This window comes from Rhinoraja longicauda, chromosome 5 (genome assembly GCF_053455715.1).
Source record: "Rhinoraja longicauda isolate Sanriku21f chromosome 5, sRhiLon1.1, whole genome shotgun sequence".
Taxonomy (NCBI): domain Eukaryota; kingdom Metazoa; phylum Chordata; class Chondrichthyes; order Rajiformes; family Arhynchobatidae; genus Rhinoraja; species Rhinoraja longicauda.
The window spans coordinates 68,864,514-68,878,318 of NC_135957.1; the positions used below are offsets into that span (position 1 = coordinate 68,864,514).

The window sequence follows — 13,805 nt, forward strand, 5'->3', positions numbered from 1 at the left end:
CTATGTTAATTTTAAAACCTACCTTTTGTTGCAGGACTTTCTTACACTCTCCATCTAAAATACACAAAAGCATAGAAAATATTTATTAGTATGTGGCACCATACACATCTTGTGCACAAAGAAACATGGATAAGATAGGGCTCTTAAGGATAGTGGAGTCAGGGGGTATGGGGAGAAGGCAGGAACAGGGCACTGATTGAGAATGATTTTTAAATTTAGAGATACAGCGTGGAAACAGGCCCTTCGGCCCACCAGGTCCGCGCCGCCCAGCGATCCCCGCACATTAACACTATCCTACACACACTAGGGACAATTTTTACATTTGCCCAGCCAATTAACCTACACACCTGTACGTCTTTGGAGTGTGGGAGGAAACCGAAAATCTCGGAGAAAACCCACGCAGGTCACGGGGAGAACGTACAAACTCCGTACAGATGGCGCCCGTAGTCAGGATCGGACCTGAGTCTCCGGCGCTGCATTCGCTGTAAGGCAGCAACTCTACCGCTGCGCCACCGTGCCGCTCACATCAGCCGTGATCACATTGAATGGTGGTGCTGGCTCGAAGGGCCGAATGGCATACTCCTATTGTCTAAAACACAGGCTATTTTAAAAGAACCTTATAAGTGTAAGGTTTTTTGACTTATTTTGTCAATTCTTAAAAATCAAACTAAACCAATCACATTCATTTATAACCCCATTCTCATGCCTTCTCCCCATACACTTTGATGCCCTTACTAATCAAGAACCTCTCAATCTCCGCTTTAAAAATACCCAATAAACTTGGCCTCCACAGCTGTGTCTGACAATGAATTCCACAGATTCACCACCCTCTGGCCAAAGAAATTCCTCCTCGTCTCTATTTCAAAGGTACGTCCAGAAGGTATAGGGACAGATTTAGGCCAGTCTTCATCAACGCGGACAGAGTGGTGAGAGTTTCCAGCTTCAGGTTTCTGGGCACACATATTTCAAAGGACCTCACATGGTCCACTAACACCACTGCGCTAGTCAAGAAAGCACAGCAAAGGCTGTTTTTCCTGAGGACGCTGAAAAAGGCTGGTCTGCCCCAATAGTTGCTGATGACCTTCTACTGCTGCACCACAGAGAGCATGCTGACATACGGCATCTATGTGTGGTATCTCAGCTGCACAGCAGCGGATAGGAGAGCTCTTCAGTGGGTCGTCTGCAGAGCGCAGAGGATCTTTGGGATACAGCTACCAGCCCTGGAGGACATCTACAACACACGCTGCCTCAGGAAAGTCACCAGCATCTACAAGGACTCCACACACCCATGCCATCGCCTGTTTGAACTACTTCCATCTGGCAGACGTTACAAGGCCTTCTACGCACGCACCTCCAGACTAAGAAACAACTTTATTCCTAGAGCTATAGCTGGTCTGAATCGGACCTGCTGAGAGCCCTCCATGATCTGTCTCTGCCCCTAGGGTCATCTGGCACAACTGACCCTGCATGAACCTTTTTTGCACTTTACCTTGTTTCCTATTTTTCCCCCTCTCTTTGTTGTTTTTGTTTTCGCCGTGATTTATTTATTTTATTGCATCGATTATGGAAGTGGCATTCCTAATCTCCTTGTACTTGTACAATGACAATAAATATATTGTATTGTATTGTGTTATGCCCATCAAGTCGACTCCACCATGCAATCATAGCTGATCCATTTTTCTCTCTCAACCCCATTCTCCTGCCTTCTCCCCATAACCTTTTACACCCTTTTTCAGTCAGAGGGTTGTAAATCTGTGGAATTCTCTGGCTCAGAAGGCAGTGGAGATCAATTCTCTGAATGCTTTCAAGAGAGAGCTAGATAGAGCTCTTAAGGATAGCGGAGTCAGGGGGTATGGGGAGAAGACAGGAACGGGGTACTGATTGAGAATGATCAGCCATGATCACATTGAATGGTGGTGCTGGCTTGAAGGACCGAATGGCCTACTCCTGCACCTATTGTCTATTGTCTTACTAATCAAGAATTTATCAATCTTTGCTTTAAAAATGTCGGCCTCCACAGCCGTCTTTGACAATGAATTCCACATATGTTACCCCAATCATCCCAGGGATAATTCTCGTAAATCTCCTCTGGACCCTCTCCAACACCAGCACATTCTTCCTCAGTATGTAGCCCAAAACTGCTCACAATATTCCAAGTGTAGCCTGATCAGCACCTTATAAGACCGCAGCATTACATCCTTGGTTTTATATTCTAGTCCTCTAGAAATGAATGCTAACTTTGCACGCCTTCCTTGCTACTGTCTCAACCTGCAAATTAACCTTTTGGGAATCCTGCCATAGAACTCCCAAGTCCCTTTGCACATCCAATTTATGAATCCTCTCCCCATTTAGAAAATATGTCTTTATTCCTTCTACCAATGTGCATGATCGTCTACTTTGCTATGCTGCATTCCAATTGCCACTTCTTTGCCCACTCTCCCAACCTGTCCAAGTCCTTCTGCAGAGTCCCTGCTTCCTCATCAATACCTGCCCCTCGATCTATCTTCATATCATCTACAAACTTGGCGACAAAGCAATTAATTCCATCATCCAGATCATTAACATGCAAGGTGAAAATACCCCTGTGGATCACCACGTCACCGACTGCCAACCAGAAAAGTACCCCTTTATTCCCACTCTTTGCCTTCTGCCAGTCAGCCAAACTTCTTTCCATGCTAGTATCTTGCCTCTAATACCACAGGCTTCTATCTTGTTTAGCAGCCTCACAGGCGGCACCTTATCAAAGGCCTTCTGAAGTTGCGATTAAATGAGATCTGCTTTGACCTTATTAAATGGTGGGGGAAGCTTGAATAGAGTGATCTAATATTAGTCCTTATTTGTATACTTGTATGTACGGTTTCTTACTAAACACACTTGCTATACCTCCATTTCATCCAGGGCCTGCTTCACATTTTAAAATTTACATGATCCTCCCTTCCCAACTTTCTTTCACCTTCCATACTATTTTGACAAAGGGAAACAGTCAGAATATTTTCCAGTACAGAAATGTCAAATACGGAGGGCATAGCTTTATGGTCAGAGTGGGAATGTTTAAAGGAGGTTCTTGGTTCTTGGTCCTCCAAAATATTCCAAATGGAATTTAAACTGGAGGTGGCGGAGTATGGCAAGAAGGGCTTCTTGGAGAAGAAGAGCTGCCTTAAATTTAGTTGCGTCTGGTTGAGTAACTATAGTAGGGTGAAGACTATTCCATGCTTTAATTGTGCGAGGGAAGATGTACAGAGGCGTACAGAATGGGTTTTATTTTCACACAGAGTGGTAGGTAGTTACTCAAAACACTTTGCCAGATATGGTGGTGGAAGCAGATATGACAGTGACATATGTAGATTATGCATAGGCAGAAGGTAATCGTTTAATATGGCATGATGTTCAGCAAAGATATCATCCTATGTTGTACTGTTCTAAACATATATTTCTTCTCATCATGCTGATTGCCTTGTGTATTCCTTAAATCATTTAACCATCTCCTGTTCTCCATTGAGATAGTCATTCCCCATTTTTACAAGTATATTTTTCCCCTTCTCATTTTATAATTTTCGTTTTTTGTATATCCCTGCTTAGCTAAATTATCGTAGCAGAAGCTCGTTACATCCACCCCTCCACCCCCCCCCCCCCCCCGTGGAAAGTATTCTCCCCGGTTTATCTCTCTGAAAACATCAGTAGTGGGTTGAAAAGCAACAAAATCGCTGTCCACCAAAAGCAAGTGAGACGGTCTACAAAGTCCCGACTCAATTCAGCGGCGTCAGTCTCAAAATGTTTCATGGGTTGAATCTTACTAGTGAAAGCTGTGAGACTGTAATTTATTTATTTTTGCAGAGCATTCGTTGCCTGCTGCTCTTTCCACGTTGTAGCTGGAGAAGAGGGGACTGGGGCAAGCTCCACACACTGCCCGTCAGGGAGGGCCATGGCATTGCATTGCATCACCTTCCGGTGATCAGGCCCAGCCCCACGACCACGCTGCCTTCAGAATACGAAGACAACATTAAACCCATCCTTTACCGTCCACATTTTTTTTCTCTCTCCTTGGCCCGAATTAGTGACCGGCAATAAAGACAGCCTTACCCGGGGCTGGGCTGGCGTTTGTGGCGCTGCTGCCGCCGCCCGATGTTTCCGAGGACGGCCCATCTCTGTCAGACATAGTGTACAGTGCTGGCTACTGCGCCTGCGCATTCTCACCCCTTCCACTCCACACTGAGTGGGCAACCAGGATCATTCACACAGGCAGCAACTGCAGATGCTGGTTTAAACCGAAGTTATACAGACACAAAAAGCTGGAGTAGCTGACTAGTCTGAAGAAGGGACTCAACCAGAAACATCACCCATTCCTTCTCTGGATGCTGCCTGTCTTGCTGAGTTACTCCCAGCTTTTTAGACAATAGGTGCAGGAGTAGGCCATTCGGCCCTTCGAGCCAGCACCACCATACAATGTGTAGTATAAGAAAATAACTGCAGATGCTGGTACAAATCGAAGGTATTTATTCACAAAATGCTGGAGTAACTCAGCAAGTCAGGTAGCAACTCAGGAGAGAAGGAATGGGCGACGTTTCGGGTCGAGACCCTTCTTCAGACTGATCATGGCTGATCATTCTCAATCAGTACCCCGTTCCTGCCTTCTCCCCATACCCCCTGACTCCGGGGGGTCTATCTTCATTTGTGTCTATCTTCATTTATTATGTCTCTATATTCAGGTTTATATTTAACTAGACCAAGTGGACCCTTTGGGCACAAACCTCTCCTGCATTGGTGCAGCACCCTCTCCTCCCCCACTCCCCTTCACTTCCCCCTCCCCTTCACCCCCCCTCCTCCCCCTCCATCCCCCTCAACCCCCCTTATCCTCCCTTCTCCCCCCATTCACCCCTCCCCCTCCCTCCCTAGGAGATAGACTTAAACTTTAAAATGTGAATAACTTAAAAAAATATAACCGATTTCAATTAAACTTCTTCCATTAGCACCAAATGGACGACGGTGAGTAAGGTGGGCCTAAATCTGTTGTGCTATCGTGTACCGTTTTGACTGTAGTTCAGGAACAAACAAACGAGAGTTTTATAGATGCCATAACATGGTCCATGACGCCTCGCAGAGAGTATAAAACAAAGCATAAACTGGTGGAGAACTGAATGAAGAAGGGAGACAGACACAAAATGATGGAGTAACTCAGCGGAGCAGGCAGCATCTCTGGAGAGAAGTAATGGAGTGATGTTTCCTGACGAGATCTTTCTTCAGACTAAGAGTCAGGGGGGAGGAAAACTAGAGATATGGAAGAGTAAGGTATGAAAATGACAGATCAAAGCAGACACTGTTCAAGGACATGTAGAATGGTTCACTGCTGGCTGAAGTGAAGGTGACAAAAAAGCATACTAAAATTAATCAGGAGTACAGTGAAACTAGTCGAACTAGGTTAGGGGAGGGACAGAAAGCAAGGGTTACTTGAAGTTAGAGAAAACAATATTCATACTGCTGGGTTGTAAGCTACCCAAGCAAAATATGTTCCTCCAATGAAGAAGGGTCCAGACCCGAAACGTTACCTTGAAAATATTATCCAAAGATATTGCTTGACCTGAGTTACTCCAGCACTTTGTGTCCTTTTGTTTAAATCAGCATCTGCAGGTCTACATGGGAAACTCAGAGGACCGTGTAATATTATGGAGGGAAGGGGATGGTCTATGTTGCAGGTCGAGAAACTGCATCAGGACTGAGTACAGTCAAGAAGGAAGATAAGCAGTCCATAGAATAGGGATGAGATAATGAAACCTGGAACCTTGAACATGAAGACACAAGAGACTGCAGATGTTGGAATCTTGTTCAATAACAAAGTACCGTAGAAACTGAGTGGGCCAGGCAGCATCTGCAGGGAAATGGAGACATTTTGGCTCGGATTCTTCTTCGGGGGGGGGGGGGGGAGGGGGGGGAGGAGGGGGATGATGGAAACATGGTGCCAGGTTGCTGAGGAGACACCGATGAGTGCAGGTGAGGGAACAATGATATCCTGGAGAGCATCAACTTTACAAAAAAAACCATGTTCAAGATTTTGAAAAGGTTTAAAGATGGATAAATCCCAGGCTTAACCAGATGTATCCTCTGATGTATGTGAAACAAAATAATCAATTAATGGAGCCCTGGTGGTTTTTTAAAATTTCTTTGTTGGCCACAGGTGACTTACTGGAAGACTGGAGGATAACTAATGTTCTGCCTTTATTTAAGAAGGGCAGCAGGAAGAAGCCAGAGAATTACAACCCAAATGCTTTCCATCAGATAGACACAAAAAACTGGAGTAACTCAGCTTTAGCTGGAGTAACAGGCAGCATCTCTGGAGAGAAGGAATGGGTGACGTTTCAAATTGAGACTTTTTCACACAGTAGTGGGAAAGTTATTGGAAAGGATTTTGAGGGACATGATTTATTTATTTGTATTTGGAAAGGCAAGGACTAATCAGTGACAATTAGCATCGCTCTGGGCAAGGGAAATCATGTCTCACAAATTTACATGCTTGTGACATCCTCTTGCTACAATAAACCAAACAACTGTGAGTCGTTGTGGCTTTCCCTCGAGGTCGAGGATGATGGTCTACGTTTCGTTGTTTTTATGAAATCTCAGGTGGCTTATGAGTCCAATCCTGGTTTTGAAAGTTCTTTGGCATTCAGGGCAGGTAATTCCAGATGTCAGATCGGGTTTAGGTTGTTGATGCCTCTCTTTCCGTTTACTTCTCTTTTCTTCTAATTCTGCGCAATGTGTCGGCTTCGAAGGTCGCTGTTCCCTTTTGGATGATGGTTCGCCAGAGTTTCCTGTCCTTGGCATCGGTTTCCCAATTGTCGATATCGATTTCACATTTCTTCATGCTGGCTTTTAAGACATCTTTGAATCTCTTCTTTTGTCCGCCTCTTTTACGTTTGTCTTCTTTAAACTGGGAGTAGAATGTTTTCTTTGGTAGACGCTCGTCTTCCATCCGAACATAACCGCTCCATCTTAGTTGGTTCTTGATGACAAAGGCTTCGATGCTTAATGTTTTTGCTTCATTCAGCACGAAGTTGGTTCTTCTATCTTTCCAACTGATATTTAAGCTACTGAAGACTTTCAAGTGTTTTCAGATGGCGTCGGTATGTTGTCCAGGTTTCTGGTGCATACAGGAGCGTGGAATCACCACTGCTTTGTACCAACATTTTGGTGTCTGTTCGGATGTCACGATTTTGAAAGATTCTCTTTCAAAGACGCCCAAAAGCTGTTCCAGCACACTTAAGATGATGTTGAATCTCGTCATCAAGGTTGACATTGGAGGAGAGGTGACTTCCAAGGTACCAAAAGTGATCCACATTTTTCAGGGTTGTTTCACCAAGTTGAATTGATGGTTCTTTCCGATTTGTCTCAGTTGGTGACGATTGGTAGATAACCTGAGTGTTCTTGTTGATGGTAAGTCCAAGTTTTATGTATACACTGTTGAAGGCAGTCAGGATCTGTTGCAGATGAGTTTCTGAGAGAGCTGCAACACAGTTGTCGTCTGCGTATTGGAACTCCATGAGGGAGCTCGTAGATGTCAGTGTTGGACCTGAGATGAGCAAGATTGAAAAGTCTGCCATCTGTTCTGTAGACGATTTCGATTCCTGGGGGTAGGTCATTCTTGATGATGTTGATGGTTGTTGCAATGAAAATGGTGAACAGTGTTGGGGCAATCGCGCATCCCTGTTTCATTCCTGATCTGATTTGAAACGGCTCACAAACTGTTGCTGGCCATGACTGTGGCAAGCATGTCATCGTGGAGGAGTCTCAGGATTCAAATGCACTTTTCAGGACATTCATAGGTGGATAGGACGTCCCATAAGAGTTCCCTTGATACCGAGTTAAAGGCAGCAGTGAGGTCGATGAATGCCATGTACAACGGTTGAAGTTGCTCACAACATTTTTCTTGTAGTTGATGCATTGTGAAGATCATTTTGGCTGTTCCACATGATGGTCTAAAACGGGCTTGTGTCTCCAGAAGGATCTTCTCGGCTAAAGGCTTGAGTCGGTTGTTCATGATGTGGGCGAGGACCTTGCCTGCTGTTGCTAACAGGGAAATACCACGATAGTTTCCGCAGTCAGATCGATCGCCTTTCCTTTTGTAGATGATAACGATTGCTGAGTCTCTAAAGTCTCCTTGTACATTTTCATTTATCCAGATCTTGATGAGAAGTTGATGTGGTTCTGTACATGGTTGATGTCTTGAAGGACGCCAACATTGAGTTTCTTGATAGTGTTCTGGTTTTGATGTTTCCTTTTGGGCCGAATCTTCATTCTCATGGTGGACAAGGTGAGATGATGGTCTGTCCAGCACTCGTCGGCACCTGTAACGGCTCTTGTTTTCAGTACATCCTGTTGGTCACGGGATCGTACGATGATGTAGTCGATGAGATGCCAGTGTTGCCAGAAGACTTTGTGCCTGTTTTTCTGGTGAAATAAGGTGTTTGTAATCACTAGGTTGTGTTCAGCACATTTGATGAGGAGGAGTGTTCCATTGGCGTTGACCTTGCCAACTCCTTCCTTGCCGATTGTTCTGGTCCAGAGCCTATGATCTTTCCCGACTCTGGCAATGAAGTTTCGTAAGAGAATGATCTTGTCGTCGTTGGGAACAGAGGAAAGGACGACATCAAGTTGGGCGTAGAAGTTCTCCTTTACTTCGTCTTCAGGATCCAGAGTTGGAGCATAGGCACTGATGATGGTGTATTGGTTCTTGACAAGCTGGATTCGCAGAGTCATAAGACATTCGTTGATCCCCAGTGGTTGCTCTGTCAGCTTCTGAAGTAGGCTGTTTCGGATGGCAAAGCCCACTCTGTGGATCCTCGGTTGTTCAGGATCAAGAACGTTCCAGAAAAAGGTATATTGACCTTGTTCTTCCTTTAGTTGCCCTTTTCCAGCTCTGCGAGCAACAATGTCAAAGCCGAATTTTTGGAGTTCCCGAGCAACAAAGACACGTTGCAGGAAACTAAGTATCATTTGATGTAGCGTCAGAGACTCATTGTGACTAATACACACACAGACATACATCAAATGCTACTGGAAGATCAACAACTTGGTGAATGACGCTCTTTGGTCTGCCTGAAACCTGTTAATCTTCCAGTATAACCAGATGTCTATGAGGAAATGTTGCTGACTGGTACATTCCAGCCTGCAGGAGTATGTGCTGAGGAATGCACTGAAGCTTGCTGCAGCCAATGCATAAGCTCTGTGAGGAAGGACTGCACTCTAGGGTCATTCTGCCACAGGACATAGAGGAGCTGTGTGGAAATCTCTCAAACAAAGGAAGTTTGCATACATCTCACTATTGCTATGTAAACAAAAATGTGCTTACACTACCAATGAAAAAAACCATGGCACTGTACCGTATTGCCAATATGGATATAAAGAACTATGTACTATATTTTCCTCTTTTGTACATCTATATTTTCACTGTGAATTAAGTTTATTTTTCAAATTAGACTGGGCTACAATTGGCTCAATTGTAATTGTCAATTATTTGAGATTACAAAGTTCCATAGGCAATTTTCTATCTTGGGCATTTGCCAGTGTTGCAACCAGCTCTGGAGCACAGGGCTGCAGCACCACAGCCAGGATGTCGTTGTGATCCACAGATGTTGCCATATCAAGTGCTCCCAGCCGTTTCCTGATATCACAGGGTTGATTGAGCCGCTGAGTAGGAATGAGAAGTTGTGATGTTTATAAATGCCAACTTTGAAAGACTCTGCTGGGGTGGCACTGCGACTATGTGTTTGAAGCTTCCTCCCAGAAGAATGAATATAAACCCCAGCGCATGGCGAAAAGATTCAATCCCATGGGGATAAAAAAAATAATCCTGATTATCTCCAAAATCGTGAACTGTGAAAAAAACGTTATACGTTCAGACACAAACGACCATCTGTTGGAAGCATGTAGAATGGAACGGCAGATAGACACAAAAAGCTGGAGTAACTCAGCAGGACAGGCAGCATCTAGAGATGCTGGTTTACACCGAAGATAGGCACAAAATGTCCTGAAGAAGGGTCTCGACTCGAAACATTCCTTCTCCCCAGAGATGCTGCCTGTCTCGCTGAGTTGCTCCAGTATTTTGTGTCTATCTATTGGAAGTGGTTCTTTGTCATTGTCTAATGGGCTCTGCCCCCACTACTCTCCCCCCACCCTCCTGGATTAAACAATGTCACTACCTGGCGAGCCCTCACTCACATGGATTAAATCATCGGGGAGAGGATTGAGGTGTCGTTGACATCAAAGTAAATAGACACAAAATGCTGGAGTAACTCAGCAGGACAGGCAGCACCTCTGGAGAGACGGAATGGGAGACCTTTCAGGTCGAAACCCTTCTTCAGACTGAGCATCATGGGAGAGGACGACACAGATATAAGTAAGTGTAAGAGATCAAAAGAGATGCAGATCAAGGAAAATGTAGAATAACCATTGTTAGCTCGGAGAAGTGTAGGAAGGAGCTGCAGATGCTGGTTTAAACTGTCGGCACAAAATGCTGGAGTAACTCAGCTGTACAGGCAACATCTCTGGATAAAAGGATTGGGCGACGTTTCGGGTCGAGGCCCTTCTTCAGACTGACAGGAAAAGGTGACAACAAAGCATACAGAAATATAATGTAATCAGGGGGACAGTCAGACTGGTCGGTGAACTGAGAAGGGGAGGGATGGAGAGAGAGAAAGCAAGGGATCCCTGCCCCTCTAGAGCATAACAGGCAGCGCCTCCGCCAGTGAGCATAGTAGGAAAATAGGTGGCAGGAGTAGGCCATTCGGCCCTTCGAGCCAGCACCGCCATTCAATATGATCATGTCTCATCATCTACAATTAATACCCCGTTTCGGCTCCCCCCCACACACAATCCCTTGATGCCTTATCCCCGATCCCCGGCCCTCCCACTCTCCACCTACCCCCAATCCCCACAGAGCATAACGGGCAGCGCCTGCATCAAGGAGCAGTGGGCGGGCGGCCGCCGGGATCCCCACATCTCACTCTCCGCCATCTCCCCCCCCCCCCCCTTACATTGCAATAACGGGCAGCGCCTGCATCAAGGAGCAGTGGCGGTCGGGCGGTCGTCGGGATCGCTGTCCCCCGTCCCCACACATAGAGCACAACTGGCAGCGCCCCCGTCAAGGAGCGGTCGCCGGGATCCCCACATCTCACTCTCCCCCGCCCCTTATAGAGCATAACTGGCAGCGCCTGCATCAAGGAGCAGCGGGCGTGTGGGTGGGCGGGCGTTCGCCGGGAGCCCTCCCTCTCTCCCTACAGAACATAACGGACAGCGCTCGCGCTGCTCCTCCACCAATGCGACTGGCGGCTGCGAGCAGTGGGCGGATCACGCTCCTCCCCCAGCCCCTTCCCCCCCCCTGAGCACTCGCACTCTCAAGATGGCGGGCGGCGGCAGTCGTTGAAGCGTCCCGGGCCGCTTTGGCGTTGACGCTCAAACTTTTGGCCAACTCGTTTCCCCCTCCGCTTAATCCTCGGTCACGATGCACTTCTCCATCCCCGAAACGGAAGTGGTGAGCAGCGAGAGTGGCTCCACGTACGTGGTGAGTACGTACACTGGGGAGACAGAAAGGGGTTGAAGGAGTGAGTGGGGCGAGACGGCGGTCGACCGCTACTGTCTGCGGCGGTTAATGTGGGGTTTCGTACCCGTCCTCTCCCTCCCTCCCTCCTCCAGGCCTTGTGGATTCCTGAAACTGGTGAAGTCTCCCTTCTCTCTCCCCCCACCTCCTTCAGCTTCCTTAGGGTCGGGGTTGTTCAGTGGGGAAGGATCATGGATCTCTACAAACTATGGATCTTCACTCAAACCTGACCCAAGAAAGAATTCCCGACGTCAGTTGATCACGGGTGCTGAGATAACATCTCCTCATCCGCAACCCAATTTGTATCGTGCGGATGAAACGTCTGCAATGCCTCTCATTTAGTAAACACGTCGGGGAGGGTGGGGTGGTGAGGGAGAAATGAAGAAAGTTACCAGATTATTAAATCCATTGCCAGCGCTTTTTTCCCCCCTCACTTAAGCGTCCTTTACACTAGCTTGCAGCACTGAGGCTGTTGTGTTATTCTTGGCTGGGAGTTATGCAAGTGCAAATTGTAAACAATCAGCAAAGTGCACTATTAGTAAGTACAGCAATACTCCCCGAAGGAGCGGGAGAGTCGTTTACAGCAAGTTTTGGGCGGATCCACAGTGTGAGAGCGGAGGATTAGGCAATTGGTACGAAAAGATCTTTTTGAAGATATACGAAGTAGGAAGTGGAATAGAAAAGTTAACAGCGAGTTCCTTCAAATTGCCCATGGCTGTGCAGGTTAAATCTGTGGATGTAGTTCAAAACAATAATTCATGAAACGTCACATATCCATGTTCTCCAGAGACATGCTGAATTACTCCAGCCCCCTTGTGTCCTTTAAGAATTAACGTGTCCTTGTTAAAACTAAGCTAAAAGCTTCGGTAAGATTGTTGCGGTTTCTTGGTTTCCATGTTTAGTTTTGCTCGTGCCCTGTTTTGTCTACAGATTTTGACAACATACTCCTCCACCACCCAGTTGTGAATGAAAAAAAGTTTGATTCCAATATCTGCTCTGAGGAGAATATGCAATGGTTTATTTGATAATAAGTGTGGGGTCATACTTTCTTGAACAGTCTATTGTGGGATGCCTTCTGAAAATCTTATGGAATGGCGGAGCAGGCATGAGTACTATTTCTCAGATGACCCCCCCCCCCACCAAATATATCCTGGAGCGCTGTGGAATCTGTCCTCTTCATCATTGTTTACTCCAAGACACATTATCTTCAAGATATACTTAAATGACTTGCTTTACTTAATTTTGTGATTTAAAAACAAAATATCTGATGATTATTGTCGAATGGATGGACATGTCCTCAGCTAATTTTGGGAAGGCAACAACCACTTTTGATTCAGTCACAAAATTCTGTTCTCTCATCATGACCCCCATTCCTCCCCTGACATCTCATTAATACTGAACCAGATTGTTCACAACTAATTGACTTTGGTGCTGAGGTTTGAACTACATATCTTTGTAACTCCTAGGCTGCTATAGTTCCACCAAGCTAACACTGCACCATTTTGCTCTTACCTCAGTCCATTCTAGGCACTGTGGCTTGTAGAAATAACCATGCAAGTCTCCCTTGTTCCATGAACTTCGGGTCATCAAAACTCTTCTGCTTACATCTTAAAATTCTTTGTGTGCTTGCTTTATTTTGCAGCTATACAAAACTTTGGCTGGGGCACATTTAGAGTATTGTGTGTGATTCTGCTCACCAAATAATAGGAAGGATCTGGAGAAAATGCAGAAGAGGTTCACCATGATGTTGGCTAGAGTATTGGTTATAAGCAGAGGTTGGAAAAACTTGGATTGTTTGTTCTGGAGGGTCAGAGGCTGAGGGGTGATCTGATAGAAATATATACATTTATGCAATATATAACATGGGTATATAGTCTTTTACTCCCAGGCTGGAAATATCAAATACTGGAAGACGGGTCCAAGGTGAGAAGAGGAAAGCTTAAAGGAGATTTGTGAGGCAACTTTTTTTCCACAGAATGGAGGTGGTAGAATCAATTATGAGCAACATTTAAGAGGCATTTAGACAAACACATGAAAATGTTGGGAATGGAAGGATGCGGGGTGATGGAATTAGTTTAGTTTGGCATCATGGTTAGCTGGGACACAGTGGGCCATAGGGCTGGCTCCTATGCTATACTTTTCTAAGATGACACATAAAGCAAGCTTCCTTTAATCAGTTCCAGCCTTTTAACAGAAGGGGAGAAGGAATGACTGCATTGGG

At 45.7% G+C, this 13,805-nt stretch overlaps 2 protein-coding genes across 2 annotated transcripts in view; one reads left to right on the top strand and one right to left on the bottom strand.

Annotated features, from left to right (window-relative positions):
- Positions 1–4,197, bottom strand: part of eif2b4 (eukaryotic translation initiation factor 2B, subunit 4 delta) — a 47,201-nt gene extending 43,004 nt beyond the window's left edge. Inside the window, exons 1-2 of the mRNA XM_078399720.1 lie at positions 4,081–4,197; positions 23–54 (exon numbers count right to left, since the gene is read on the bottom strand). Coding sequence (XP_078255846.1) covers positions 23–54; positions 4,081–4,156 — 108 coding nt within the window. The 5' untranslated portion in view covers positions 4,157–4,197. The remainder of the gene's footprint in view (positions 1–22; positions 55–4,080) is intronic.
- Positions 4,198–11,398: 7,201 nt separating this feature from the next.
- snx17 (sorting nexin 17) overlaps positions 11,399–13,805 on the top strand; it is a 44,483-nt gene continuing 42,076 nt past the window's right edge. Inside the window, exon 1 of the mRNA XM_078399721.1 lies at positions 11,399–11,548. Coding sequence (XP_078255847.1) covers positions 11,489–11,548 — 60 coding nt within the window. The 5' untranslated portion in view covers positions 11,399–11,488. The remainder of the gene's footprint in view (positions 11,549–13,805) is intronic.